The 24,400-nt window shown below is 47.8% G+C and overlaps 5 protein-coding genes across 9 annotated transcripts in view; 2 read left to right on the plus strand and 3 right to left on the minus strand.

Moving 5' to 3' along the window:
* LOC127588972 (Krueppel-like factor 8) overlaps positions 1-1,907 on the minus strand; it is a 22,935-nt gene extending 21,028 nt beyond the window's left edge. The window contains exon 1 of one of the 2 annotated variants that reach the window (XM_052047999.1): positions 1,540-1,907. In XM_052047999.1, coding sequence (XP_051903959.1) covers positions 1,540-1,566 — 27 coding nt within the window. In that variant the 5' untranslated portion in view covers positions 1,567-1,907. The remainder of the gene's footprint in view (positions 1-1,539) is intronic. The other variant, XM_052048001.1, reaches the window with a different exon arrangement.
* The window catches only part of LOC127588971 (RNA-binding protein 41-like), an 11,522-nt gene extending 90 nt beyond the window's left edge, over positions 1-11,432 (plus strand). Inside the window, exons 1-8 of one of the 3 annotated variants that reach the window (XM_052047998.1) lie at positions 2,425-2,729; positions 3,193-3,309; positions 3,464-3,665; positions 3,772-3,976; positions 4,170-4,570; positions 5,095-5,245; positions 5,340-5,464; positions 6,216-6,873. In XM_052047998.1, the coding sequence (XP_051903958.1) occupies positions 2,722-2,729; positions 3,193-3,309; positions 3,464-3,665; positions 3,772-3,976; positions 4,170-4,570; positions 5,095-5,245; positions 5,340-5,461 (1,206 nt within the window). In that variant the 5' untranslated portion in view covers positions 2,425-2,721 and the 3' untranslated portion in view covers positions 5,462-5,464; positions 6,216-6,873. Of the gene's footprint in view, positions 1-2,424; positions 2,730-3,192; positions 3,310-3,463; positions 3,666-3,771; positions 3,977-4,169; positions 4,571-5,094; positions 5,246-5,339; positions 5,465-6,215; positions 6,874-8,950 lie in introns of those variants that run through there. The other 2 variants (XM_052047997.1, XM_052047996.1) reach the window with 2 other exon arrangements.
* Positions 6,155-6,919, minus strand: LOC127588813 (claudin-9-like). The gene has a single exon (XM_052047680.1). The coding sequence runs from the start codon at positions 6,917-6,919 to the stop codon at positions 6,155-6,157; it is 765 nt and encodes a 254-aa protein (XP_051903640.1).
* LOC127588814 (claudin-9-like) lies at positions 8,840-10,865 on the minus strand. Its single transcript, XM_052047681.1, has 2 exons — positions 10,723-10,865; positions 8,840-9,631 (listed from the first exon to the last, which is right to left on the minus strand). Exon 2 carries the CDS (start codon positions 9,614-9,616, stop codon positions 8,840-8,842), a length of 777 nt encoding a protein of 258 aa, XP_051903641.1. The 5' UTR covers positions 9,617-9,631; positions 10,723-10,865.
* Positions 11,433-12,362: 930 nt separating the features above from the next.
* LOC127588979 (CAP-Gly domain-containing linker protein 2-like) lies at positions 12,363-24,342 on the plus strand. 2 transcript variants are annotated; one of them, XM_052048011.1, is made up of 17 exons: positions 12,378-13,295; positions 14,323-14,515; positions 16,516-17,030; positions 17,189-17,313; positions 17,465-17,678; positions 18,573-18,770; positions 18,847-18,950; positions 19,025-19,085; positions 20,410-20,673; positions 21,125-21,616; positions 21,686-21,737; positions 21,874-21,957; positions 22,037-22,193; positions 22,465-22,624; positions 22,726-22,914; positions 23,024-23,086; positions 23,177-24,342. In XM_052048011.1, exons 2-17 carry the CDS (start codon positions 14,407-14,409, stop codon positions 23,186-23,188), a joined length of 2,799 nt encoding a protein of 932 aa, XP_051903971.1. In that variant the 5' UTR covers positions 12,378-13,295; positions 14,323-14,406; the 3' UTR covers positions 23,189-24,342. The 2 variants fall into 2 exon arrangements, 1 of the variants encoding a protein (XP_051903971.1); XR_007959249.1 differs by lacking the exons at positions 22,726-22,914; positions 23,024-23,086; positions 23,177-24,342 and adding an exon at positions 19,582-19,632 and having other exon boundaries at positions 12,363-13,295; positions 21,874-22,193; positions 22,465-22,605.
* Positions 24,343-24,400: the final 58 nt, after the last annotated feature.

Below are 24,400 nucleotides of genomic sequence, written 5' to 3' on the forward strand. Positions count from 1 at the left end.
GTTCAACTTTGCAGCATTTTTCTTTCACCGACAATGTCCCACCTCGGATGCGACTTTAGCAAATGGAACTTTGCCAGCTTGACTTTATCCACATTATTGTCTTTCACGTAGATATTCTCCAAATTGGAGGGATCCGGCATTTACCCCCATGTCCTTTTAAGACGGTAGCCACCCAGCAAAGGCTGGGATTTTAAGTGCGCTTTCACACAGACGCGCATCATCCCCTCGGCCAACTTCAGACCCTCAGTCAGGATGACAAATGTGTTCATGTGATGTGAGGATGATGGAGACACACACACTCACACACACGCATACACACACGCAAGGTTTTTATAGTTAATGAAAACTAACAGGCGGGCACCGTGTGCAACTGGTTAGCATGTCCGCCTCACAGCGAAGAGGTCATGGGTTCCCATCCGGGCACCAGGCTTCCTGTGTGGAGTTTGCATGTTCTCCCTGTGCCTGCGTGGGTTTTCTTCGGGTACTCCCACATTCCAACAACTTGCATGCTAGGTTGATTGTGTGAGCTAAATTGTCCCTAAATATGACTGGTTGTGTGCCTTGCGAGTGGGTGGCAACCGGTTCAGGGCACACCCTGGCCCAAAGATGGGTGGAAAAGGCTCTAGCATGCCTGCGACCCTCGTGAGGATATGCAGCTTGCATAATGGATGGATGGGAACAAACAAAATGACTCAAACTGAAACCGAGAAATAAAACGAAATTGTGCCTAAAAGACGAAAATGAATGAAACTACTGTTTACATTTATAAAACTAGCTGAAACTAACTATAATTACTATGATTAAAATGATAAATATGACCTGCCTCTTTTCACCTTTGTTAATTAATATCATAGCTGAGCTTTTGGAGTTTATTTTAAATGGAATTATTGTGGTATTCGTTCGTCGAGAAGAAGGAAGGTCAAAAAGTTGTTTGAGCATTGTTGTTGACTTTATTACACAATAGTAACTTTTTTATCTTGCACTTGACAAATATATATACTAAAGAGAATAAAAACTACACTGAAACCAAGCATATCATATCATATACATAGAAAATTAGAATTATCCACCACAAGACAAGCAATGCCGTGGTTGCCAGCAAGTCACGGCAGACAGACAGCCAAATAATGAATTGGTCAAATACACAGTGGAGTACAGTCAATCAATCACAAGACATCATAACCAATACACTGTTCACTAGTCAACGACCAGTCCAAGACTGCCTCGCAAGGCGAGTCACGTTTGACCAAAATTGAATTCACTTTGTAGCCTTCTAACCTTCATAAACAAAGGATGGACAGCAATGGCGACCGGAAGTGCACCTGGCTCCCCTTCCGTGCGCATGCGCGAGGGGGCGGAGGGGGCGAAAGGGTACTGCTGGCCCTTTAAAAACTAAGATGGTGTCCTGAGAGGCTGCAGATCGCGCCTCGCGTTACCCCCCGTTCGCCCGTTTTCGCCAGCCACGACACCCGTTAACATTATGAACGCGTCGCACCGCGCTGACAACGTCACAATGTGTCAAATAGAACGCGCACTTACTTTCTTGTGTCGGCTCTCCGTGTGCATCTCCGTGTGGAGGGGCAGGGGGCGGAGGAGGGGGGTGTTGGGTGTGTATCGCTGTAATGTGGGGTAAGAGGAGAAAGGAGGGCTTATGGGAGAGGACAAGGAGGAGGAAGGGGGCGGTGTGCTGTGGATATTCGGGAGATTGCAGCACGGTGGTGCTTGCCTCTTCTGTTCAGTTCATGTCCGCAGCGTCGTTGTCTTTGTAACCCCTTCCCAAAAAAATAAATATAAAAAAAATGGAATAAATCAGCCAAACGTTGCGCCTCTGGTTCTTGCCGTTCGCTGCCGAGCATTGAAGGGCTGGGCTCTCTCTCTCTGCCTGTTCCTCCTCCGCCTCTCCCTGCTTGTGACCCCACCCTGCGTCCCCACCCCTCATCTCTGTCACTCACTTGCTGCGCAGAGAGAGCCCTTTGCGGAGAAGCCCGAGCCGAGCCGCTGCACGAGGAGGAATGCCATGTTGCGCACCGGGGAACATGCACGGGGCCAATTTCTGAATGCATTGAAAGTCCACGCACCCCAAATTATTCGCCATGCCGCGCTCATGCGTGGAGAGCGCCCATGTCACCTTACTGACGTCATCCGGAAGGCAAATTGAGGACACTCCAACCGGGTGGGGAGGGCTTTGGTGTCCGTGCGTACGTGTTTAGGCTTTGCAACATCTGATAAATATGACACCGAACACAAGTTTGAAAGAGAGCCAACAAGCTGATCTATTATAAAGGCACAAGCAGTATTTTGCAGCATAAACCCCATACAACAGCTGTACTGCAGGATCAAATCTACAAGTACTCGTTAAAAATGTCGCTAACACGGACCTGCTGCCCAACAGTTATCAATATTTTTCAGAATATAGTGTACCCATATCGAAACTGTATACACTCGACCCAGTCTGACAGGTTGACTACATTTCCTACAATGCCTCGCACCGGAAGCGGGAGCCTAACGCGGAAGCACGCGTGGGAGAGATGAACAAGGACCTTGCCTCAATTTTTAAGTATAAATACTATTTATTTTTAACTTTAGCATGGAGGTACCTTTTTAGTTTCTGTCATAACGTTAAGAAAAACTGGCAACACGACGAGCAGCGCCTTCTGTAGTGTAATATGTTAATATTTCCCATGATGCAATTCGCCGGAAGCGCATGCACAACGCGGAAGTATGCGAAGGTAAACAAAGCGCCTCTTCATTATTCCGAACAAGTTCTTTTTGTCGTTCTTAATTGTGTTAACGAGCGCCGATACGCAATCTTTTACAATAAATTATATTTGTTTTCACGTGTTTTGCATAGATATTTTGCTGTTGCGGTAATTATATGACGGCGAACAGACCACTCCTCGGTTACCGTTAGCTTATCGGTCGCCAAAATACGTGATAACGAAGTTCATAATTCACCTTTTTTATTATTTGAAATATTCATAAATAAAGAATGTCCCTAAAGTTGGCCCACGGGACTTACATTACGAAAATCTTTATCGTAGTTGCTTCTTATTCATAATACTGTACTAGTGCAGCCTGGACTGCGTGAGACAAATTCCTTGTGTGTTCTACATACTTGGCCAATAAATCTGATTCCGATTCTGGTGGACTAAATTACCAAGAGAATATGGCTTCATTTTTGTGCGTGTTAAGAGTGAGTCGGCGATCTTGTGAGGACGGTCCGCTGCTGGAGGAGCAGGAGACAGAGGGCCAGCGGCAGCTTCACGGCCTCCTGCTACGGCAACTGCACACCCAAGTCGACGTCGAAAGGTGACAGAATTGCCGACATGGAACACGCCATACCTCACTTTTTAGATTGGTTCATGGTAGTTGCTTTTATACGCTTCCATGCCAGTAAGAAGTGTTAAAGTTGTCATCTCTTCAATGAATGATTTTTTTTCACATTATGTTTGTTGTGGTTCAGATGCGTGGCCAAGAAGCGGAGCTTTGCCCCAGCGGCGCTCTACCATCCGTTTGGCGAGCAGGTGTCTGGCGTGCGAAGCCTCTCTCAGTTCCAGACTCTGCAAGAGGATGAGCAGGAGCTGGCTGGCCTGCGGGAGCTTGGCCTCACCGACCCCGAGATCCAACTGTGGCAAAATAGGGATGCCCCGGAAGTATCTGAGCAAGTAGGGGTGATTGTGCCACTTGGAGGTTTCTCATCGGTCTGGGGTGGAACATTCCTGGTCAACTTCCACGGAAAGTCAGAATTTTCCGACCCTATATTTGTTCCAGTGTCACGGCATTTGCGCAGCTCCTGACGTCAAGCGGCAACGCCTCCAGGCCATCCGGGACAAGATTGCAGCCCGGGCGGAGCTCCTAGCGCGGCCTCAGCGCTTCGCCGCCAGCCGGCCACTGTCCCGCCGCGAGATGGAGATCGAGCAGGCGCTCTTCCAGGGCAGCGACCGGCAAGGTTTCCTCGCTGCGCTCTACCATCGAGGTAAGGGTAACGCTCAGGGGCCTCGATGTAGGTGCTGCTGTCGTGAACAAAGATAATGAACACACATTTTTTAACCTATAGGGTAAAAGGGAGCAGTCTGTTTGGGGGTGTGGTGTTTATTTTTATTTTTTCATCTCAATGCCGCTATTTGATGAAGCGATTAATGAGCAAAAGTCTTTTCTCCCCCTTCCAGATGAAAATAACCAAGACGGCCTACAAGGGGCGACACCTACAGATCCAATGGACTCCCTGTACAGAGATCTTCTCAGCAAGTCGCCCCAGGGCGTCGAAGCTGCCCAAACGTTAAGCCTTTCTACATCCACGCCGTCACATCACTCGCGGCAAGGAGGCGACAGCCAATCAGAGGAAGGCTCACCAGAACCGCCCGAGCATCATCCTGCTGCCCCGCTGGAGATCAGCCGTCCAATCGGTAGCTTGCGCGGGGCGGAGGGGGCCGGCTCGGGTCGGCCGCTTACCGTCACGGGGCGAGTGGCGACTGTGACAGACCAGGAAATCCGGGAGAACCGGGAAAGCCAAGAAGGCATCCGGAGCATTCCGAGATTCCGGAACTACCAGCCTGGAAAACCTTCGCGGGTATGGCCTTTGAATTTGTTTCAGCAATACATCTTCCCACGATGCATATCCAAAATCCGCGAGAATTGAATGGTTTAGAATTTCCTATAGAGGCCACAAGATGCTGGCAGAGCATTGCATGAAGCTTCTCATTTCTTGGTGAAATTGTGGCTCCCATCATTGTGTGAAGAAGAAAAAAACCTTGCTGCCTATTTCATTTTCATACGTTTGGATTTTAATCGTGTTTTTAAACCTTTAAATATAATTTTTATTAATTGTTTATGTGCAATGTAAATACACATCATTGATCATTATTTTAAGTACAGATTTGTTTGCCCAGATGCTTTGATTTTTTTAAATAAATAAAAAGTGGCAAAGAAAACCGTAACTTCCCCGACCAATCCAGGTTCAACGTAGCTCCTCCTCTTGTACCATTTTAACAGACTTCCTATGACACCAAAGTACTGCTTTTCTATTACAAATAGATTATGAATACGCCGGGATATTTATCCGTGCTATTTACTCATTGAGATTTGTCTTTCCAGGTGGTGTGCGTGAAGAACCTGAGCCCGCATGCATCAGTGGCCCAGCTGGTGGCGCTGTTCTCCAGGTTCGAGGGGGCCGGCGACAGACCCCCGCTGCTGTATCGCCTCCTGACAGGGCGCATGAAGGGTCAGGCTTTTGTCACGCTGCCCGGTGAGTGCGCGCTGGCTGCTGTCAAAACTAAAGTTCATTGCAGTGTACCGGTACTTAAATTTGTGTGCACGTGTGTGTGTGTTTGGAAATGGAGACACCAAAACGGCCCAGGATGCTTTGCAACTGCTACATGGTTACCGGTTGCTCGGGAAACCTTTGGTGTTGGAGTTTGGCCGCGAGCGAACGGAAGCCGACCAACGGGAAGCCAGGACGTGAAAAGTAAATACAGACTTCTCTTAGAAGTAGCCACGATAGACAGTTTTATCGGATTTTTTTTTATGCATGTTCGTATCAATTATGAATTGTCGGGTCATGGCGATCTTTCAAAAACTCGAGTACTCATTTTTCTTTTAGACACTAGATGGTGATGTTTTTAGGTCCATTATGTTGGCCCATGGGATTGAGTGGGATTAAAAAATGTGCCAATTAGTGTTTTATGAATGGGTCTGGCTAAAAAGGTGAGGGAGGGGGCAGTGGTTAAACACCCCCCACCCCCAACTATCCTGGAATGTGTGGAATTTAGATAAGGCTCTCATTACAGTATTCCAAATCAAGATCTCAACACGCAGTACAGTGCAGCCTCCAGAATGAACCTGTTTGACATTCAAATTATTCTAATTTCAAATAAGTTTTTTCCCTTCGGGAAATAAATATAAAAGTCCATTAATCGTAACTGGCGCCCACGTTCGTAGCATAGCATTAGCACTGAAACCGCAGTTCCTCAAAAGTTCCATTTATTTCTATAGCCCGATCACAAAAGCGTCCCACGGTTGTCAAATATAACAACAAGTCTCGAAAGGAGGAGGAGCCATTTATTCAACAACGAAAAACAAAACGGTTGAACTTAATTCTGGCGAGGAGCGTTGAGCAATTGTGCTGAAATCCAACACCGTGTATGGCATCACATCTTCACACATAACGGGTGACGTCATACGCTGACCCTCCGGCTTTCCCGTGGACTCCCGCGTAGCTCCCCGTGCCACTTCGAACCAGCGTCTGCCCCCTGCTGTTCACGCCCATTTGCAGCGTGCCGGTGTTCCGCGCCACCGCCAACGGAATATCGCCGCTGCCGTCGCCCTTGTACGTGTAGGCGCCCCGGCGTCCTCCGCACTCTTGCCCCTCGTAGAAGGACACGGCCAACATGCCGCCGCCGATTATGGAGACCACGGCCGAGGTCATGCCCAAGTAGAGGCAGCTGCCCGGCACGTACTTGATTGTGGTGTGGACCATGTTGAAGTTCCGGATCACGTTGTTGGCTCTCATGGAGACGGGCACCAGCGACGCGATGCCGGCCACCAGGAGGAAGCACCCGCTCACGCCTGCCACGCGTCTCTTGAGCACCAGCGATCTCTCCAGCCAGACGGTGCACTGCATGCCCACCACGGCGACGAGCAGGCCCGCAAGGGACAGCCCCAGGGAGCCCAACATGAGGACCCGGGAAACCTGGACATCGTAGGGCAGCATCAGGAAGGCCTTGTGCATATGGCACATGATGGCCCCATTCATCTTGTTGAAGCAATTCATCCACAGGCCGTTCATGTTGGTCTCCAACGCCTCCGGAAATTTGATGTCCACCGAGACCTCCCAGTAGGGGAGCACCGTGGTCACCAGGGTGCCCAGTAGGCCAATCAAGCCCAGGAAAAAGCCGAGCAGCTCCAGAGGCCCAGAGGCCATTGCAATCGATCAGTCCTGAGGCGACAAAAAGGAGCAAATGAGAACTGCGTCGACACGGCTGGCTTGACCACCTGCGAAAATTGCCAACTTGGGCGGCGGCGATGAATCGAGGTCAACTGGCATGCAAATTTGTAACATTTGATTGTTTACATTCGGCAAGCGTTAGCGGTTTTCCTTTTTTTTCTACAAAACGTCCCAAAATGACTCTTGACGACTGCAAACTTTTTGAAATGATACTCACGCTTGACTCAAATCCGTCCAAAAAAACGAAGCCAAACAAAGTGTCGGCCTGATGCTTTTGAAACAACTGATTCTCCCGTTCAAGCTGGGGCGTGTTGTTATATGAGGCGCAGGTCTGATGTCTTTATTGGGTCATGCTCATCGCTGTTTGATGAGTTCCTTTTGTAGTCTTTATTTCACTTTATGTGTATTTATGACTCTCGAGGTTGCTTTGAAATAAACAAAACATGTTGACGCCTCTGCTCTATGTTGAATTGAATTGAACTTTTATCGTCAAATGTGCTGCGCATTTGTGTAACGTACCGCACAGATGAAATTTCTTCCCTCTCAACATAAAACATTGACCTATGTATGACCTTTTGTCCCATTTGCGTTTTCTATTTTGAACCTCATTTACTCCGCAACGCAGTAATGCATCCCGCACTCTCGTAACAAAGATGGAGCTGAACTGAAAGGCCTAGCTTTCAATTTGCCCGTCCATCCATTAGCCGTGGTCGAACACGATCACGGATAGTAGCTGAAATCGCTTTTCAGGCTGGGTCACTGATACAGAAACGATACATCCATCTTGGCCTCTTGACTCCTTGTCCAACAGAGATGGTGTTGGCAAAACACCAGCGGCAATTTCCAAACCAAACGTGGGCCTGTGACATTGCAAGGCTCAATTTCTATGTGAAGAACATGTGTTCAAACATTTTCAAAAGCGGTTCAAATTGCATCAGATGACATGGCAACTGCATCATCCACGCCTTGTTTCAAAGATCGTAGCCAGGAACGCAGTGTACGGTCTTCCTAAAGTTGTACTCTGGATCATACTCTTGTTTTATGTTGAGAGGGAAGAATTTTTTTCTGTGCTGTACGTTACGCATACAGTACATTTGACAATAAAGTTTATCCAATCCAATCCAAACTTCCAAAGACTGGTAGCCAAGTTGTCACAAGTCAACAACCGATGCCTCCTTGGTTTAAGCTAGCAGACGAGAACATCATCTCAACGCAGCAACCCACACCCAGAAAGACAAAATCAACCAAGATTATTTGTGTTCCTGGCCTAATTTAGGAGCTCTCGATCTAGGAGGACTCCTAGACTCTCTTTGTAAATGTGGCCCCTGATGTTGGTTCAGTTAAGTCATGACACATCCATTATTGATCCTTTTCGCTCGCGTGTGTTGTTTTTGTCTGCTTTCTGTTTGTAGGTCAGTTGTTGCTCTTGAATGGACTTTAATGTGTACTTTAAAAGTGTATGTTAGTTCAGGGAGATACATCGACTCGGCCCCATGTTAGCCGCGTAATGTTAGCATTTTAGGTGGATGACCTCAAAGCTTGATCCAGAGCCACGCATCGGAACTAGCCTTTATTCGTTAGCCGCATAATGTTAGCATTTTGGTTCGATATGAAATACCCCACCTAGTTTTGTCCAAAGCCACAGCAAATATGGCTCATATCTGACGCAGAACAGCAACGTTTTGGTTAGCAAGTGGGCCACACGTACGTAGCATAAAGTTAGCGCTTTCTTTCTACACAAATGACAAAGCAGCATCCGCGTATAACTAGTGAGCATGTGAGTAGAATAGCTTCAGCGTTTGAAACGGTTCTCTTAAAAGTCTAAACACTCTTCCAGTCCAAACCACCATTTATTTCATTAAAAAAAATCACAGTCTGAAACATCTCCTTGTGAGATCACACGTATCCTGTGACATCATATCCTGCCTTTACGGATTTCACGTGGACTCCCGCGGAGCTCCCGCTCCCGCTTTGAATCAACGTGTGCCCTCTCCTGTCCATTTGCAGGCTGGTGGGATTCCGTACCACTGGTGCAGCGCCTCCGCCGCCCGGGTACGGGTAGCCTCCACCCCCATACCGCCTCCCCCGGTGTCCTCCACCTTCGTGCCCCTCACAGAAAGACACCGCCAGCATGCCGCCCCCCAGCATAGAGAGCACGGCCGAGACTACGCCCAAGTAGAGGCAGTCGCCCAGCTCAAACTTGAGATTGGCGGGTACATTGGGACTGTAGAAGTTCTGTATCACTTTGTTGGTGGTCCAGGAGACGGGTACCAGTGTCATGAAGCCGGCCGTGAGAAAGAAGCACCCGCCCACGCCCGCCACCCGTTTCTTTAGCTCCCCTGAACCCTCCAGGCAGACAGTGCACTGCATGCCGAGGACAGCGATGGCCAGGCCAAGGGTGGACAGCACCAGAGAGACCACCATGAGGGCCCGGGACGCCTGCAGGTCAGAGGACAGAGCCAGGATGGAATTGTACGTCTCGCACTGGAAGGCCCCGGTGCTCTGATGGACACACTCCATCCACAAGCCCTTCATGCTGCCCGACGCAGTCACGATGTTGGAGCCGATGTGCGCTGTATTTTCCCAGTAGGGGAGCACCGTGGACACCAGGCTACCCATTAGACCCAACAGGCCCAGGAAGAAGCCCACTAGCTCCAGACCCGCAGAGGCCATGGAAACCGAACGCTGCTGGGGAGAGACAGGAACAAATGGAAAATGAATACATCGATGGCTGACCAGATGTTATAATTGCTAACCTGTATGTCGATGAATGGAGGCTAACTAGCAAGCAAGATTTGCGCAACTTCACAGTTCGTAGCTCATCGGTCGTTTATCACTACTATTATGTGCTATTGCTTACTGACTAGCTAGCTAGTAACTAAAGAGCTACTAATCGAAAAGATTAGTAATTTGTAGATTAGTACAACTAAGTAATTAACAATATCTCCCGAGGTGCCAAGGTTTTCCATTCTGAGAAGATTCCATAGTAGCTATGGCTAGCTAATTGGCTAGAAACTAACTTCCGCTTTCACGGGTGAGTTGCTAGTTGGCTGCTAGCTATCAAGCGCTTGGGTATGTAATGTAGGCTTGTTGTAAGTTAACTGGCAATTAGCACGTAACATAACAAGCTAGACTTAAGTAAATGACAGAGGGTTACAACATAGCCACCAGCTTTTGGACCTGTCTAGAAATCATCTATTATTTAGTGTCAGTTCTTCTGTTTTTGTTGCTAAATAACCATTGGCAATTTATAGGCTCGCTACAGGTTAGACATCAGTTGATGGATCCATTTTCAGAAAACATACATTAGTGATAGCTGGCTTGAACTACTGTATTTGCAAGATTTCTGTAAATAACGAGCGATTAGCAACGAACCAACTTTTGGTTGCTTACGAGCAATTAGTAGCTAGCTAGTTACATATTCTAGACATTTGTCATGACATCCATTTTGACGTCCCAAAATGACTGCAGTTGACAACTGAGCACAATTTTTTTGGTCTTTTTTTTTTTTTTAAGACCAGAATTGGCTTCGGTGTTAGAAAAATCTTGTCTGTGATATATTTAGCTTTCAAATAACACGATTTATGAAACGTTACTTTAATGAAATGCAATTACAAAATACTAGGATTAGACAGCTGCTTAACTTGGTAAAACTTGTCTCCGTTTGCTGTATAATGTCCAACATCGCAAATATGCTTACATCACATTGTAACTCTTGTCTTTATTGTAACTTGTTAAAACTTTATGCTGTAAAATAGGGGAGGGGGGGGGGGACTTACTTTTAACACTGCCTGAAGAAATCACTTGTTCCCGTGGCCCCTGCTTCTTTCCAGTTAAAAAAAAAAAAGAATTCAGAATTTTTCTGTCCACTTCACCATATTTGCGGCCGTACAATCCGACACTAAAAGTCACTATTTAAGACTTTTAATGCATTTTGGGAAGCAGGTGGATTTGAAAGGCAGTACAATGGGTGTGCGCGCGCGCGTGTGTGTCCGTGTGTGGCGTCCTCGTCCTCATCCTCATCCTCATCAGATGCCGGGCGTCGTCATCCGGGCCGTCGCCTCCTGTCAAGCACACGCGACAGTTAATCATTCTCTCATAGGCGAAACAAAACAACCTTTGCCACCTTCCCCTGGTCGCCCTCACGCGGTGCCGTAATGGGATTAGAAAAAAAAGGAATAATCCTGCATGCAGTGCTGGCGACACTGAGGCCTTTATTGGGAAGCAGAACAGGGACGTTATTATCCTGAAATGTTGTGATGAAAAAGAGAAGAAGCGGGAACAAAAAAAACAACATTCCGCCATTTTGCCGGTTCTATTATTTCTCACAAAAATACAAATCATTAAACACTGATAAAAGCATACATTTCATTAGAATTCAGGAGCACAACATTTATTTATGTTAGGAAATACAAAAAGATGTCTTTTTGCTTTATTTCAACAAAAAAATATAAGATGTATGAACTTTTTCAAAAATATGCCCGTTTTTTTTCTTTCAAAAACATCAACACACGCCTTAGTTATTCTTTCAAACACAGAATATTTTTTTTTACCTCAAAATATTCTAACCTCCTTCCCCTATGTTAGGGGTGGGTTTTAGGTTGAAAGGTCCTTAGCAATGATGGGAAGCCAAACAGGCCCTAATTTTGCATGACACTATGTAGGTAGCTTCCTAAGCGTACAACTTTCACCTACCTGTGGGTGCTGACTGGCTAGCTACCAGCTAACGAGTTAATAAAGCTACTTGTTAGGTACATTTCTGTGCATGTTTGTTTGTTTCTTTGTCTTAATTATTAGTAGTGTTGTTTTGTTGCATTACAAGAAAAGAGGGTGGCCTGGTACTACATAACACGGCCAGGTATCCAACCACCAGTTTGCTGGTTTTTGCTGACCTTTATGGGACATGTGAGGAAACTGCACTTGGGGAAAAATAGATTAGTACAATGCATGCATCAAAATATTTTTTACTTTTTAATCCACATATTGTTTACGTTACAGGATCGGAATAAAAAGAAATAACGTCTAGAACTGAACAAAAACTATTTTTAAAAACGGATGTGACGTGTAAGACAAGCACGTAATTATGCGTCGAGAAAGTGGCACATCAATCACCCCCGCAACAAAAAAAAAAGTAATTGACCAATCGCAGCGCGTCGTGGTTCCACTGGCCAATCACGGTGTTCTAAATCACGCCGGCGCGGAAGTGTTTCACGCAAGATTGGGTTCATGCTTGTAATCTCGCGTTTTCTCAAAAGTTAAATATGAGAGTGAATCTCACCTCGCGTCAATATTTTGGGTGTTGGCGGCAGCCCTGAGGTGACGAAAATCTTAACAAATTTGCTGTATCACACATACGTAAACAAAATTATGTTCATGCGCAAATTTGTCGACACTAAAATCCGATCCGTATCTCTTCGTTTTAAGAGTCCCTTTCTTCTGTACGATTTATGTTTATATCACATGATTTTATGACAGTCTATGAACACATTTCATTTTGTGTTTTAATTCGGCTTGAGTTTACGACCATAATGGCCTCTTCATTAGACAAACCGAATGTGTTTGTTAGTGCTCATGCCGGATGCTTCCGGTCGAACTACTCACGCATAAAGAGCGTGAATGAAGGCATCATTTATGGGTTTAATGTCTGCGCGTTACAATTTTAGTTTTAGTTTTAATTAGAAGGACGCTGAAATATGCGGCGGGTGCAAATGAATCTAAACGTTGTAAGCCTAAAGCTGTGGCTTCTGTATGTTTGCCAAAAAGTGATGGATGGTTCAAAAATCCACATTTTTAAAAAGGATTGCGCCATTGGCTTGGAGGGAGGAGGGGGACAGGCTGTAGTCTTCTGATCCGTCCCCCAGGAGGCTGTGCTTCCCCGGCTCCCTTTGTTCCGCCTCGCCGGTGTGGGTTGAGTCGGTTACGGGGAGGCTGCGCTCATCCCCCCAATAATAACAACAACAGCAGCAAAGCACCGAGGAGAAAACCCACAAGCGAGGGGGCGAGGGAAAAGAGCCCCGGAGGAAGTCACGCGAAGACGGGTGGTGCCTTTTGGGAAGAGACGAAGAAAGAAAAGTTGCCTCTGATGCGTTCGCGGTCGCGGGCAAAAAGTCGGACAGAATTGCAGGGTGCGAAAACGACACCTCGGGGAGACTTCTGGTCGTTTTTGATGCTCGCTTTCGGGAACCTAAGTGCTAGCCCGTCAGACGGATCCACGCGGCGGACTCAACCCTTCTGCCATTCTAAGCATCCATATTTGCATCCCCCCCAGCCCAGGGAGTGGCATCCTCCCTTTTCCCTGGAAGGAAAATTACAAGCGGCTTCCCTTTATATCTGGACCCTCGTGTGAATCACCGTGAGTATTTACTGTGTTTGTTTTTTCTTTGTTGAATGGGATGAGGCGTTTTTCCGCCTTCCTTGCCCCAGTCTGTGGCTCACAACAATGGAGCAAAGTGATGCATTTTAGTGGACGTGCGCATTATGTACCCCCATCTCCATCCACTCGCCCCAGCACTATCAGGTGCAGGCCTCAAGATGGTGGAGGCTTTCATTTGGAACAATTATCAGTATCCTTGACCCATTTAATAGCTCTGCATGTGTCACCACATGCCACAACATTAGGGACGGGTGGGGGTGTGAGGTTGTGTGATAATTATGATGATGTTCATTTTTAACCGTGTGGCATCCTCAGCGAGGGTCTGATGGAACATTGTGTTTGTTATTGGGCTCGAAATTGAAGAGGCACTGCAGTATATCAAACCGAGAGGTGCCGGTAAAAATTCGTGAGACCTGACTGGAGGTAATGCAAGAAAATTTCAGGTTTTGTTAGAAACTAATAATTTGTGGAGAACATTGAAATGGAGGAACTGCTGCCTTTTAGCGAGGAGGGTGGCTTCAATGGAAAATTTCTGAAAAGGGACAAAAGTTCTTATATGTAGCTTACTGTACATAAAAATCATTCAAGAAAAATAATATCCAGAAAAAATGGTGATATATATAAGAATAAAAGCCACATTTAAAGAAAAAAAAAGATTTCAAGAAGATGTCATATTTCAAGAAGAAATGTGTTTGGTAACCAGAATTTAAGACATGTTGGAATTAATTATGCATGAACAAACTCTAACTTTATTCTTCTAGCATTAAAATCCGAAAACTGCATTCTTCCTTTTTCGTCTTTCTTTGCACATTATTTTAGTCGCAAACACCCCTTAAAATCTGTCTAATTTAGAATGAACCAGCAGTTGAAAAATATCCAAATATGTCCTTCATGTATGTTCCAGTCATGGTGGCTAACGGTTCATTCTTACTGTCTGTTCTGCTGCCTTTTGTTGGTTTTAGCGACATTCCCTCTTCCGGTCTAATAATCTTTCCTACGTTTACAGCTGTAAAACATGGAGGGAGACGGTCACCACCTTCAAGCTTAGTGCCTTCGCCATTTATTAAAAAAAAAAAAAATCAAATAAACCATGAACGTGCTCAAGTCCAGCGGTCTGAAGATCCCCGGCCGCGGGCCCAAGCATTCCAGCCCGATGGGAAGGAACGCAACCTCCTGCTCCCCCGTGCCCCTCAAAGACAGTAAGTCACGCCCTCCCCCGCTGGGAAAAATGAAGAAAAACGTCTGGTTGTCATTGCTTTTTACTGACTCACAGCTGTGCTGCGTGACACGCTATTTCGCGGAATACACATGATGCGCGCTGTAATAATCGTCATGGTTAATTACATGACTGTAACCGTCGAAAAAAACCATTATTCTTTGCTCATTTCTTGAGTTTTTAAGACAAAAGTAGTACTCGCTCCATTGTGAAGGAAAAAAAAATTGAGCTGAATGTTTGCCAAGATTTAACCTAGCTTTTCTCAGTCTAGTAGAAAGTAGAAAGAAGTAGAAATTGTCGCTAAATGGGCGTATGAAATCCCAGCCTGCTCAATGTAAACGCTTCCCACGCATTGGCTGCTAAATCACAGCCTCGATGTCACGTTAGCATCCGCGCGACGTTGTGTTCAACCGCGGTCACGGTTTTACGACTGGGTACGTTTCACAATTTCAGCGCGTCCTTGCCGAGGTCATTTTTCTTTATTTGTGCCCGGCGGCTTAAATGGCATCACGTTACAGCTATCCACACTTGGGGATCAGAAAGATAATCCGTGAAACGTTGCACGCGGCCTAACATCTGTTTCCGAGCTGGGATCTGTGCGACAAGGATGGAACCAGGGCTAACGGAACAAAAAAAAAAATGCTACATATGCTAATAGTTATTAACAGCTGAACAATACACCCGACCAAAATGTGATTCCTCATGTGGTCTCCACGTGATGTGCCTCAAGTGTTTTTGTTGTTGTTTTCCACGTTTGTTTCAATCGAGCTAAACGCTTGCCCCGCACAAACGAAGAACGGCTCAAACGCGACACCTGCGCAGAAAAAAAAAAAAAAAAAAACGCCAGCTGTGTGGCCAATTGCCCCGACTTGATCTTTTAGCGCGGCCTCCTGCATCTGCCGCTGTCCGCGACTGCATTTGAAGCGCTTGTAAATAACCGAGGCGGGCCGGTGGCAAGAGGTGTGTCCACTGCCAACACTGGGAGATGGAAGAAAGTTATGTGGAGGTTTCATTGTGCGTAGAGAGGGGGAAGGGGGGGGGGGGGTGAATGGCGCCTGTTCACATTGCCCGAGCACAATGGTCAAAGTGGAGGCTTGTGTTGGGAGCCTTCGCTCCGGGTTGGCTTTTTTTAGCCCAAGCCCCCCTCGTGTTGCCTCAGCGAGACAAATCAAAAGGCCCGGATGGTTGCGTTACAAGCGTTCAGCAGCATTTCCTGTTTTCTTCTCCAGCTCTTAAATGGCCCTCGAAGCTCCTCCCTGGTCCCTTGCTCAGCTCGAAAAGGGCTGATCCCCCCCCGACGGAGCAAACCAGGCGTCCTCAATCTTTTGGTGGCCATGCACTTTTTACACGGGAATACTTTTGGATGAAATTTGCCTCCGAAATGGTAGCTTCAAGCCAAAATGGCTGACCTTCTGTTGACTTTCGGTGAACGGGAAGTCAGGTTTTTATTCATATATATTATTTATTCACAGGTTTTGCCAGGTATTATTTTCCTCAGTATTAGTAGTTGCCATAACGAGTGCCTTTTGGGCGAGTTTGAGCAGGATGTCCCCCATTTCCATAACAACGGCAACATATGGCAGCAATTGGGGCATAAACCTCCAGCATCGGGGCCACAAAGCCTCGGGCAGGTTTTCAACTCGGGTAGGGGTGGAGCGGCCAGGAAAACTCACACCCACACTCACATTTTTGCCAAGAATGGCGAGTTGAACCGCAGATGCGTCTCACTGACCCACTTTTCGGGTTCCAATTAGAGTTGGGCGACACAATCTGCGCCGTTGTGCTGCACACTGACACGCGCGTCTTGCTTTTTTTTTTTCTTGCCGGCACGACGACATGGTCAAAAGGGGGATTGATGAGAAGCTCACAATGTTGTTCTCTTTGCCTCCACATGGTGGCGGCAGGGAGTAAAAGTGGCTTACTTTGCGAGTGTTATTTTGTCCCCCGGGCCGATGCTTTAATTGTAATGTCATCGGCCCGCAGATGCTCCGGTCAAGCCCGGCACGCCGCCCAAAGCGTCGGAAGAGGGCGACGAGGTGGCGGGCGACTACACGGTGGGCGAGCAGGTGTGGGTGAATGGCGTGAAACCCGGGGTCATCGCCTACCTCGGGGAGACCCAGTTCGCCCCGGGCCAGTGGGCCGGGGTCATCCTCAACGACCTCCTGGGCAAGAACGACGGCTCGGTGGGCGGCGTGCGCTACTTCGAGTGCCAACCCCTGCAGGGCATCTTCACGCGGCCCTCCAAGCTCACGCGGCAGCCGGCGGCCGAGGGCGGCGACGGCCTCTCCGCCGAGTCCCTCTGCGCCCATAATCAGACCCTGCAAGGCGGCGGTGGCGCCCCTGTCGGGCCGCGGGCGGCGGCGGCGGTGCCGCCGCTCCGGGACGGCCTGCTCAACAGCGCCATCAAGACGGGAAACGAGTCGGGCTCCAACATGTCCGACAGCGGATCCGTCAAGAAAGCCGGCGATAAGGACCTGAGGGCAGGCGATCGTGTTTTGGTGAGACTCTTTTTCTTACGGCCAACAATGGATGGATGGATACCTCATTACGGAAACAATAACCATTTTTTTGGGGGGGGGGGGGGCATCAATGAGAAAGATACAAGATGGAAAGAAAATCAATTTCTCATGGAATAGAAATATGTCTGTGCCCTCAGGTGGGGGGCTCCAAGATGGGGGTGATTCGCTACATGGGGGAGACGGACTTCGCCAAGGGGGAGTGGTGCGGCGTGGAGCTGGACGAGCCTCTGGGGAAGAACGACGGCGCCGTGGCTGGGACAAGGTATGCCCCCCCCCCCAAAAAAAAAATCTGTTAAAGCTTGGACCTTCGCACCCACTGACTTCCTGTCTTGATCGGACAGTTTTTTTTGGTTTTTTTTTTTTAATGAATTCAATCAATCCGCCCCCCCCCCCCCCCCCCCGCCGCCCTGCAGATACTTCCAGTGCCTCCCCAAGTTCGGCCTGTTCGCTCCCATTCACAAGGTGATCCGCATCGGCTTCCCGTCCACCAGCCCGGCCAAGGCCAAGAAGAGCAAGCGCGTGGCCATGGGGGTGTCGTCGCTGGCCCACAGTCCCAGCAGCTCGTCCATCAGCTCCGTCAGCTCGGTGGCGTCGTCGGTGGGCGGCCGGCCGAGCCGCGCCGGCCTGGTGAGTCAACGGCTCCCCCGATCGGGAACGACGGCTGCGTCGTTACTTTTTTTTGCTGACGAAGGCGCGCACGGCCTCAAAAAACGGGGACGGCACCGCATTGATTTTGCTGGCCGGCTCACGCCCCCTTTTTTCTACTTTGCTTAATTGCTGGCGGCCTTTCTGATCAACTTGAGTGTGCGTCCGTCGCAACGACGCCCGCGGAAGCAGGAACGCTCCGCTTGAGTGATGCGGAACTGCCCCCCCCCCCCCCACCTAACCCCCCCCCCGTGATTGAGCGACATTGATTCACTCGAAATACACTCGTTGGCAGGAAATTCTGCTCCAAAGCACAAAGCTGTTCTAAAACCATTTCATAAATAGAGTTGATTGATTTAATTGGATCATAACTGCACATTATTATTCATAGTTGTTTTTTTTTATTATTATTTATGGAGATTTATGATTTGTATTCAGGGGTATTTCTTTTTTTACTACATGTAAAAATATAAATTCTTCAATTTTACGTCTTGTAAGGTACCCAAATGACAGCGATTTTAGATTTTATTAATGTTTCTCATTTTAAATTCTTTTTCAATTAAAAATTGGTAGTTTGTGTCATTTGTGTCATTGTATCATTGTGTCGTTTGTGTCATTTCTTATATCATTTATTCATTTAGATGAACAAGAGAATCGCTACAAATAATTCCAAGTCAGCTGCAGTGTACCACATGTGCTGCGTTGTTAGTTTATGATCATTAAATAGTATATCATGTATTGGCAATATTCTGCATATCATAGATCGTGATTTACTGCCCAAACATTTTCAGGCTTTGAAAATGCCGCATCATGTCGTCCTTACCTGTTGATTTATTTCCCTTGTCCTTGCCTGATACGGCCCCAACGGATTTCAAGCTGACGGAGACGTCGTCGCGCTACGCCCGCAAAATCTCGGGCACCACCGCGCTGCAGGAGGCGCTGAAGGAGAAGCAGCAGCACATCGAGCAGCTGCTGGCCGAACGCGACCTTGAGCGCGCCGACATGGCCAAAGCCACCAGCCGCATCGGCGAGGTGGAGAAGGAGCTCAGCGCCCTCAAGTCGCAGCACGTGCAGGTAAGCAAACGTACCCCCGCGCCCAAGCGGCTCGTACGGGATCGCTCCATCCTGACCCCGATGTCCTTTTCTGTAGTACGTGTCGGAGAACGAGGGCGCCCTCCATCAAGTGACGGCCGCCTTGGCCGGCGTGCAGAAAGCCAAGGTGGAGCTGGCCAATCAGCTGGAGGAAGAGAAAAGGTCTACTGGAAAGTTCAGTGGGGAAAACCGAATCGCGCTTAGCATGTTAACGTAACGCCCGTGTTGTTTTTCAGGAAAGTGGAGGACCTTCAGTTCCGAGTGGAGGAGGAGTCCATCACCAAAGGAGACCTGGAGGTAAGCCAAAATTGAGTCGTCACTTGTTGCTCGGCGGAATTTTGTTTTCAACCAGGGTAGCAGGCACTGCAATGACGGAAGCTTTTGTTTTTGTTTTTTTTCTGGTCACATGACTTGTTGCTAGGCAGAATTCAAGGGGAGACAGAATGGACGGGTCTATGTTTCCCGGGGACGTCGCTTGTTTGATTGGAGTGATTCAAGGGGGCAAACCCAATTAAAAGACCCGAAAGTCATGCTCGTGAAAGGGAAATTTGGCACAAAAATGTGAGATTTTGTCCACCATCATTTGTAAATCATGATCATTGATCATGATCAAAAGTTGTTTTTGGGGTTTTTTTTCCATTTAACCGCGTTAGCAATGGAGCTCATCTCCCCCAGCCGGCTCACTTTTTGGACTCGCAGGTGTGGGAAAGCAAACAAGCAAACCGAAAAAAAAATCATAATGATCGGCTTGAACGTTTTATTTAGGTGCAGTAAAGCTTGTTTTTGCCAACAGGGAAGATGCAAGCATGTCTCCTCATCCTTGGGGTTGGGTAAGACGACCAAGGTGACCGATTTTTTTTTTTTTCTCCTCCCCAAAATGCGACCTGATCTTGTTTTGGATGCCACATCTCATAACTTTGCTGCTGTCAATTGGGAATTTCTCTGTCGTGAGACGAATGAAGGTTTTCTTATTCTTGTTCTTCACCTTACACACGCTTGCTCTATTTCCTCTTGTGTGCTGTGATGTCTTCCATCCAAATCGAGTCGTGGCTTCAAAGTAGAAAAGGACTTTGCGGTCGTTTCAATTGGATGCTTGACTTTCAGACGATCCGACATCGACTGCTCTCTTCTCACAATTTTCCACTTTGGCACGGGCACGTGGCGCTAATCCAGTTTGAAATGTTTGTACAGGGTGCTACGGATTCCTCTCCTTTGGCTGATCACATTGCTTGGAAATGACTGTCGCCTTTTCTCAGAAAAATAGTTTGCTTGGATTTGTGGACTCTTGTCTTTTGCTTGCCGCTAAATAAATCGAATCGAAAAAAAGGAAAACAAGCAAACCAATTCATATTATGTATTAAAAATGTTTAAAAAAGTCACCTGTTGCTAGGCAGAATTTTAACCATCGCGGATAAATTTACCTGCAAGTGTACAGTAACATCAAAGATGTGAACAACCTCAGATTTCACAAGACACATAAAACGAGTCATTTAGCAAAATCTGATTTGGCTAATTGTTTTCGTCATGTTTTTTCTAAAATAGTATTTGATTACTCATTTGTATTTTTCAAAATGACACCACATCTCAAATAAAATAACTCCTCTGTTGTCCCTGATGACAGCAAACCACAGTGGAGGAGCAGAGTCGCATTGCCCAGCTGGAAGAGGAGCTCCGCCGAACCAGGGCCGAGATTGAGACCCTGCGGGTTCGGCCGCCGGGCTACGCCGCCGCCCCAGCGCTCGACGCCGAGACGTTGGCGCCCTGCCGACAGGAGACTGAAGCCCTTAAATTGCTGGCGGAAAAACAAAGTCAGGAGATCTGTGAGCTGAAGCTGAAGGTCCAACAGTCCACTAAGGAGAACATGGACATGATGGATGCCTGGAAGGTAACTAGCCAATCACGAGCTGGAAAAAAAAGTCACTTGTGGAAAAGGCTGTTCATCCGCGAGCAGTCAGGCGGTGCTAGCTTAGCATCTGTTAGCCACGTTTTAGCGTCTCTGTGCCAGTGGTAGCCCTCCATTTGCCATGTATTGTCTGGATTATCTTAGCAACCACCAGTTTTAGGTTGTATATAATATATATATTATCGTGGTGTATATATTGTCATCTGTTGGTTTAGCAACATGTTAAGCATCTTTGGCTTTTGTTTTGGCCCAAGTTCATCATGTATTGGTCTTTGTTAGCCGTATATGGGCCTCTGTTAGCGTAGCAATTGCCAGTTTTGAATAGGCCTCTGCTAGCGTAGCATCTTTGAGCTAGATGTTAATAGATATGCGGGCCATCGAGTTTGATAGGAAAAGGCCAGCTTTTCATCCTCTTTTGCTCGTCCCCACGCAGGCGAAATTCGACTGTCTCGTGAGCGATCACCAGCGGTCGCTGGAGGAGCTGAAGGCCTCCTTCTCCGGCGGCCAATCCGCACCCGAGGGCCAAGAGCCGGGTGTCCAGGAGCTGCGGGCCGCCCTGGAGGGCCTGAAGATGGAGCACCAGCTTGAGGTGGAGAATCTCAAGGCCAAGTACAAAATCGAAGCCGCCATCCTCACTAAAGAACGGGAGGACCTCTGCGCTCGCCTCCGAGACGCTAAGGAGCAAACGGGTCGGGAGGCCGCGGAGGAGGAGGCCTCCGACAAACTGCAGAGGGCTGAGAAGAGGCTGGCGGAGATGGAGGTGCTTCAACGGGAGCTGAGGGAACAGCTGGAGATGTCCGAGAGCAAGGTGTCGGAGTACCGAGCTTTGCAGGAAGTCAACCGGGAGGAGGTCCAGAAGCTGCAAGAGAAGCTGAGGGTGACGGCCAATCGGCTGAGGGCCATCCAGACCGACCGCGATGCTCACGTGAGCGATAACGAGCAGCGCTAGCATCCGGTGTCTGATGGACGCTCGTGTAACGCTTTATTGTCATAGGTGATCGAAGACAACCACCTTTCGGACGAGAAGCTAAAGCAAAACATTGAAGGTACGACTTACGTTTTGTCCGACGGCCTGTTTACGGAGCAAACGGGTTGAGCCGATATGACCGTAATTGTCTTAAATGCTCTTCTCACAAAGTCGCGAGGATGTAAACCATTGTCGGTTTTTTTTTTTTCCCCCAGAAATCACAGAGAAGCTGATGAAAAGGGAAAAAGAGGTTTCCACCCTCACCTCCCAAGTCGAAGCGCTCAAATCTCAAATTGGAGGCAAGTCTAGCAAAACAACGTCGCCATATTTACTCGACAAACTTCCAAATGTTTCCCACTTTTTTTGTTTTGCCGGCAGTTTTGGAGGGCAAAGTTCGTACGGGGGAAAGGAAGGCGGAAGCTCTAGCGCGGGACAAGGTGCGCGTGGAGACGGAGCTTGAATCCATGACCAGGAAATCCCACGATGCCTCTGGGCAGCTGCTCAGCATCGGCCAGGAGCTGTTGAAGAAAGAGGGGTAAAAAAAAAATTGGAGCTATCGGCTTTTAGCGTCTGCCAGGATCTTCTTGTCGTCACGTTGGCCTTGTGGTATTGTCCCTTTTTTAGCCGCGCGTCTGCTAGCCGTTTGCTTAGCCTTTCCCGGCCATACTTGGTCTTAGCTTAGCTCTTAGCTTACCATCCGATCCCCTCGTGTTAAATCTGTTCACTGCGTTTTCGCAATTGTTCCTCCTTCGTCGGCCACATTTCGGTGTGAGAACCAAGGTCTTTTGTGACTCGGTTCGTACCAGGAGCCTCAACGAGTTGCGGGTTTTGCTCCTGGAGTCGCGTCGGCACTCTCGCGAGATGGACAAAGACCTCAACCGCGAAATGCGCAAGGCCGAGTGGAAGGTGAAGGAGCAAAAACTGCAGGAGGATATCAAGACGCTACGGGACAAACTTCTGATGCTGGTGAGAAAACCAAAGACGACACATTTTCGGATTTGGCGATCAATGGATGAAGTGGAAAAGCATTTTGTTGTTGTTGTTGTTGTTGCTTGCCTTTATTCCAGGGCCGTGAGAGCTTCTCCCCGGATCACCGCCGTCACTCCATGCTGGACCCTTCGGCTCTGGACTCTGAGGTGACCCGCCTTCGCCAGCAGCTGCTCGGCACCGAAGACGCCCTGAGGACGGCCCTGGAGCACAATCAGCAGGTGGACCAGCTGGTGCAGGCCATGGGCAAGCATCCGGAGAAAAGCCCGGTAAGGTCCTCTGTTGCCGTTGGATGACAGGTGAACCCCGTTCAGGAGAAACGATGTTGAAAATGGATGGATGCCTCCTTTCAAATCAAGTCTGGTTCTTCTCTTCCAGATGCACGGAGCCCGCAAATCAGCCAACGGAATTCACCACCAGGAAGCCGACAGCACTCAAAACGTCCGTATCTTCTCCGGTTGACTTTTCTCATGGTGGCCTACATCCGCCGGTGCTGAAACGTCTTTGTTGTTGTCGGCTCGGCGTTTTCAGGAGCAGCACTGATGGTGAAAGCTGAGAACGGATCAACGGGGGACTCGAGAGGAACGTCAGAACCTGCCACGGGACGCATGAAGTTGATACCGTAACCACGCATGGTCGCCGTAAATGCACCTTTTTATTGAGTTGCAAGGACCAAGTACTGTAAATTAAACGCCTCATGGGATTCTAGAGCAAATTAGCTACCCAACGAAGGCAACTTTCCTTGTTTTGCAGTTGCGGGAATGCCTCAAATCCAAGAACTTTTACCACTGGGTCACTTTTGTTTGTTCTTTTATTTATGACGTTGAAATAATCTCAAAATAAGACTCGCAGAGAGTGCAGAACGATTCCTGCGTGCTTGAAAGTTGAAGTGGCCATGCCGAAGGGTCTGTGTCACAACCTGTCAAATCCTTCACGAGTTTGATTGACTGGGTATGGAAGTGACATTTCAAAGAAAACAAGGTCTCACTGGTTGTACCTGTGACAGCTCCAGAAAGAAACCACGCTATGTTTCCAATGATTGGACTCAAAATGCCACTGCTCATACAACGACCCCAATAAAAATAATTTATATAAAAAAAAAGATGCAGGTATGTCCACTTCTGGTATTATTCACCAAAGTGACTAGTTGTACCTGTTCCAGAGCCGGTAAGACATCAATCAATTTATGGTTTGTGTGATTGGACTCCTCACTTTCAAAAGTGCCACCCTAGTGCCAGGCATTGGTGTACACCAATTGTTCCAGCGCCAAATGCAATCATATTGGGTACGGTCCTCATCTGGAATAATCAAGGCGCCAAAATTAACACATTTGATGGTACCACCCCAAAAACAAGACCACTTAAGGTACGCTAGCCAACACCGTATGGCTACTGTCTGTATCCGTTTTCCGGGGCTAAAAAGCACCAGTTCTGCAATCTGTCAAAGTCGAGACCGCAGTGACAAACAAATGTACACATGTAAGTTATGAAAAGACTTTTCTCTCGGAGTGCAGGAAGAAGAACAGAATGGCTGGTGGTTTCTTGGGCTCAAACCTGCCAGCATCCAAGGTCTTCCGGCTGTTTTCAACCGTTTTGTGGTTTGTAGTTGGCTCTCGTACTGTAACGGGAACGCTCATGATCGAGATTACTGCCGCAATGCTTTCCCAGACTGACTCATTAAATACTTACAACCCAAAACGGTTTTCTTCTCTTGGGTTGCTGCTGCTTCACATCTGCAGAAGTACTTGAATCCATT

This window comes from Hippocampus zosterae, chromosome 16 (genome assembly GCF_025434085.1).
Source record: "Hippocampus zosterae strain Florida chromosome 16, ASM2543408v3, whole genome shotgun sequence".
Taxonomy (NCBI): Eukaryota; Metazoa; Chordata; class Actinopteri; order Syngnathiformes; family Syngnathidae; genus Hippocampus; species Hippocampus zosterae.

Coding starts and splice junctions, on each gene's coding strand:
- LOC127588813 (XM_052047680.1), bottom strand. CDS start 6,919: ATGGCCTCTGGGCCTCTGGAGCTGCTCGGCTTTTTCCTGGGCTTGATT.
- LOC127588814 (XM_052047681.1), bottom strand. CDS start 9,616: ATGGCCTCTGCGGGTCTGGAGCTAGTGGGCTTCTTCCTGGGCCTGTTG.
- LOC127588979 (XM_052048011.1), top strand. CDS start 14,407: ATGAACGTGCTCAAGTCCAGCGGTCTGAAGATCCCCGGCCGCGGGCCC. Junction 18,771..18,846: donor TCAAGTCGCAGCACGTGCAG/GTAAGCAAACGT, acceptor CCTTTTCTGTAG/TACGTGTCGGAGAACGAGGG. Junction 21,738..21,873: donor GCTAAAGCAAAACATTGAAG/GTACGACTTACG, acceptor TTTTTCCCCCAG/AAATCACAGAGAAGCTGATG.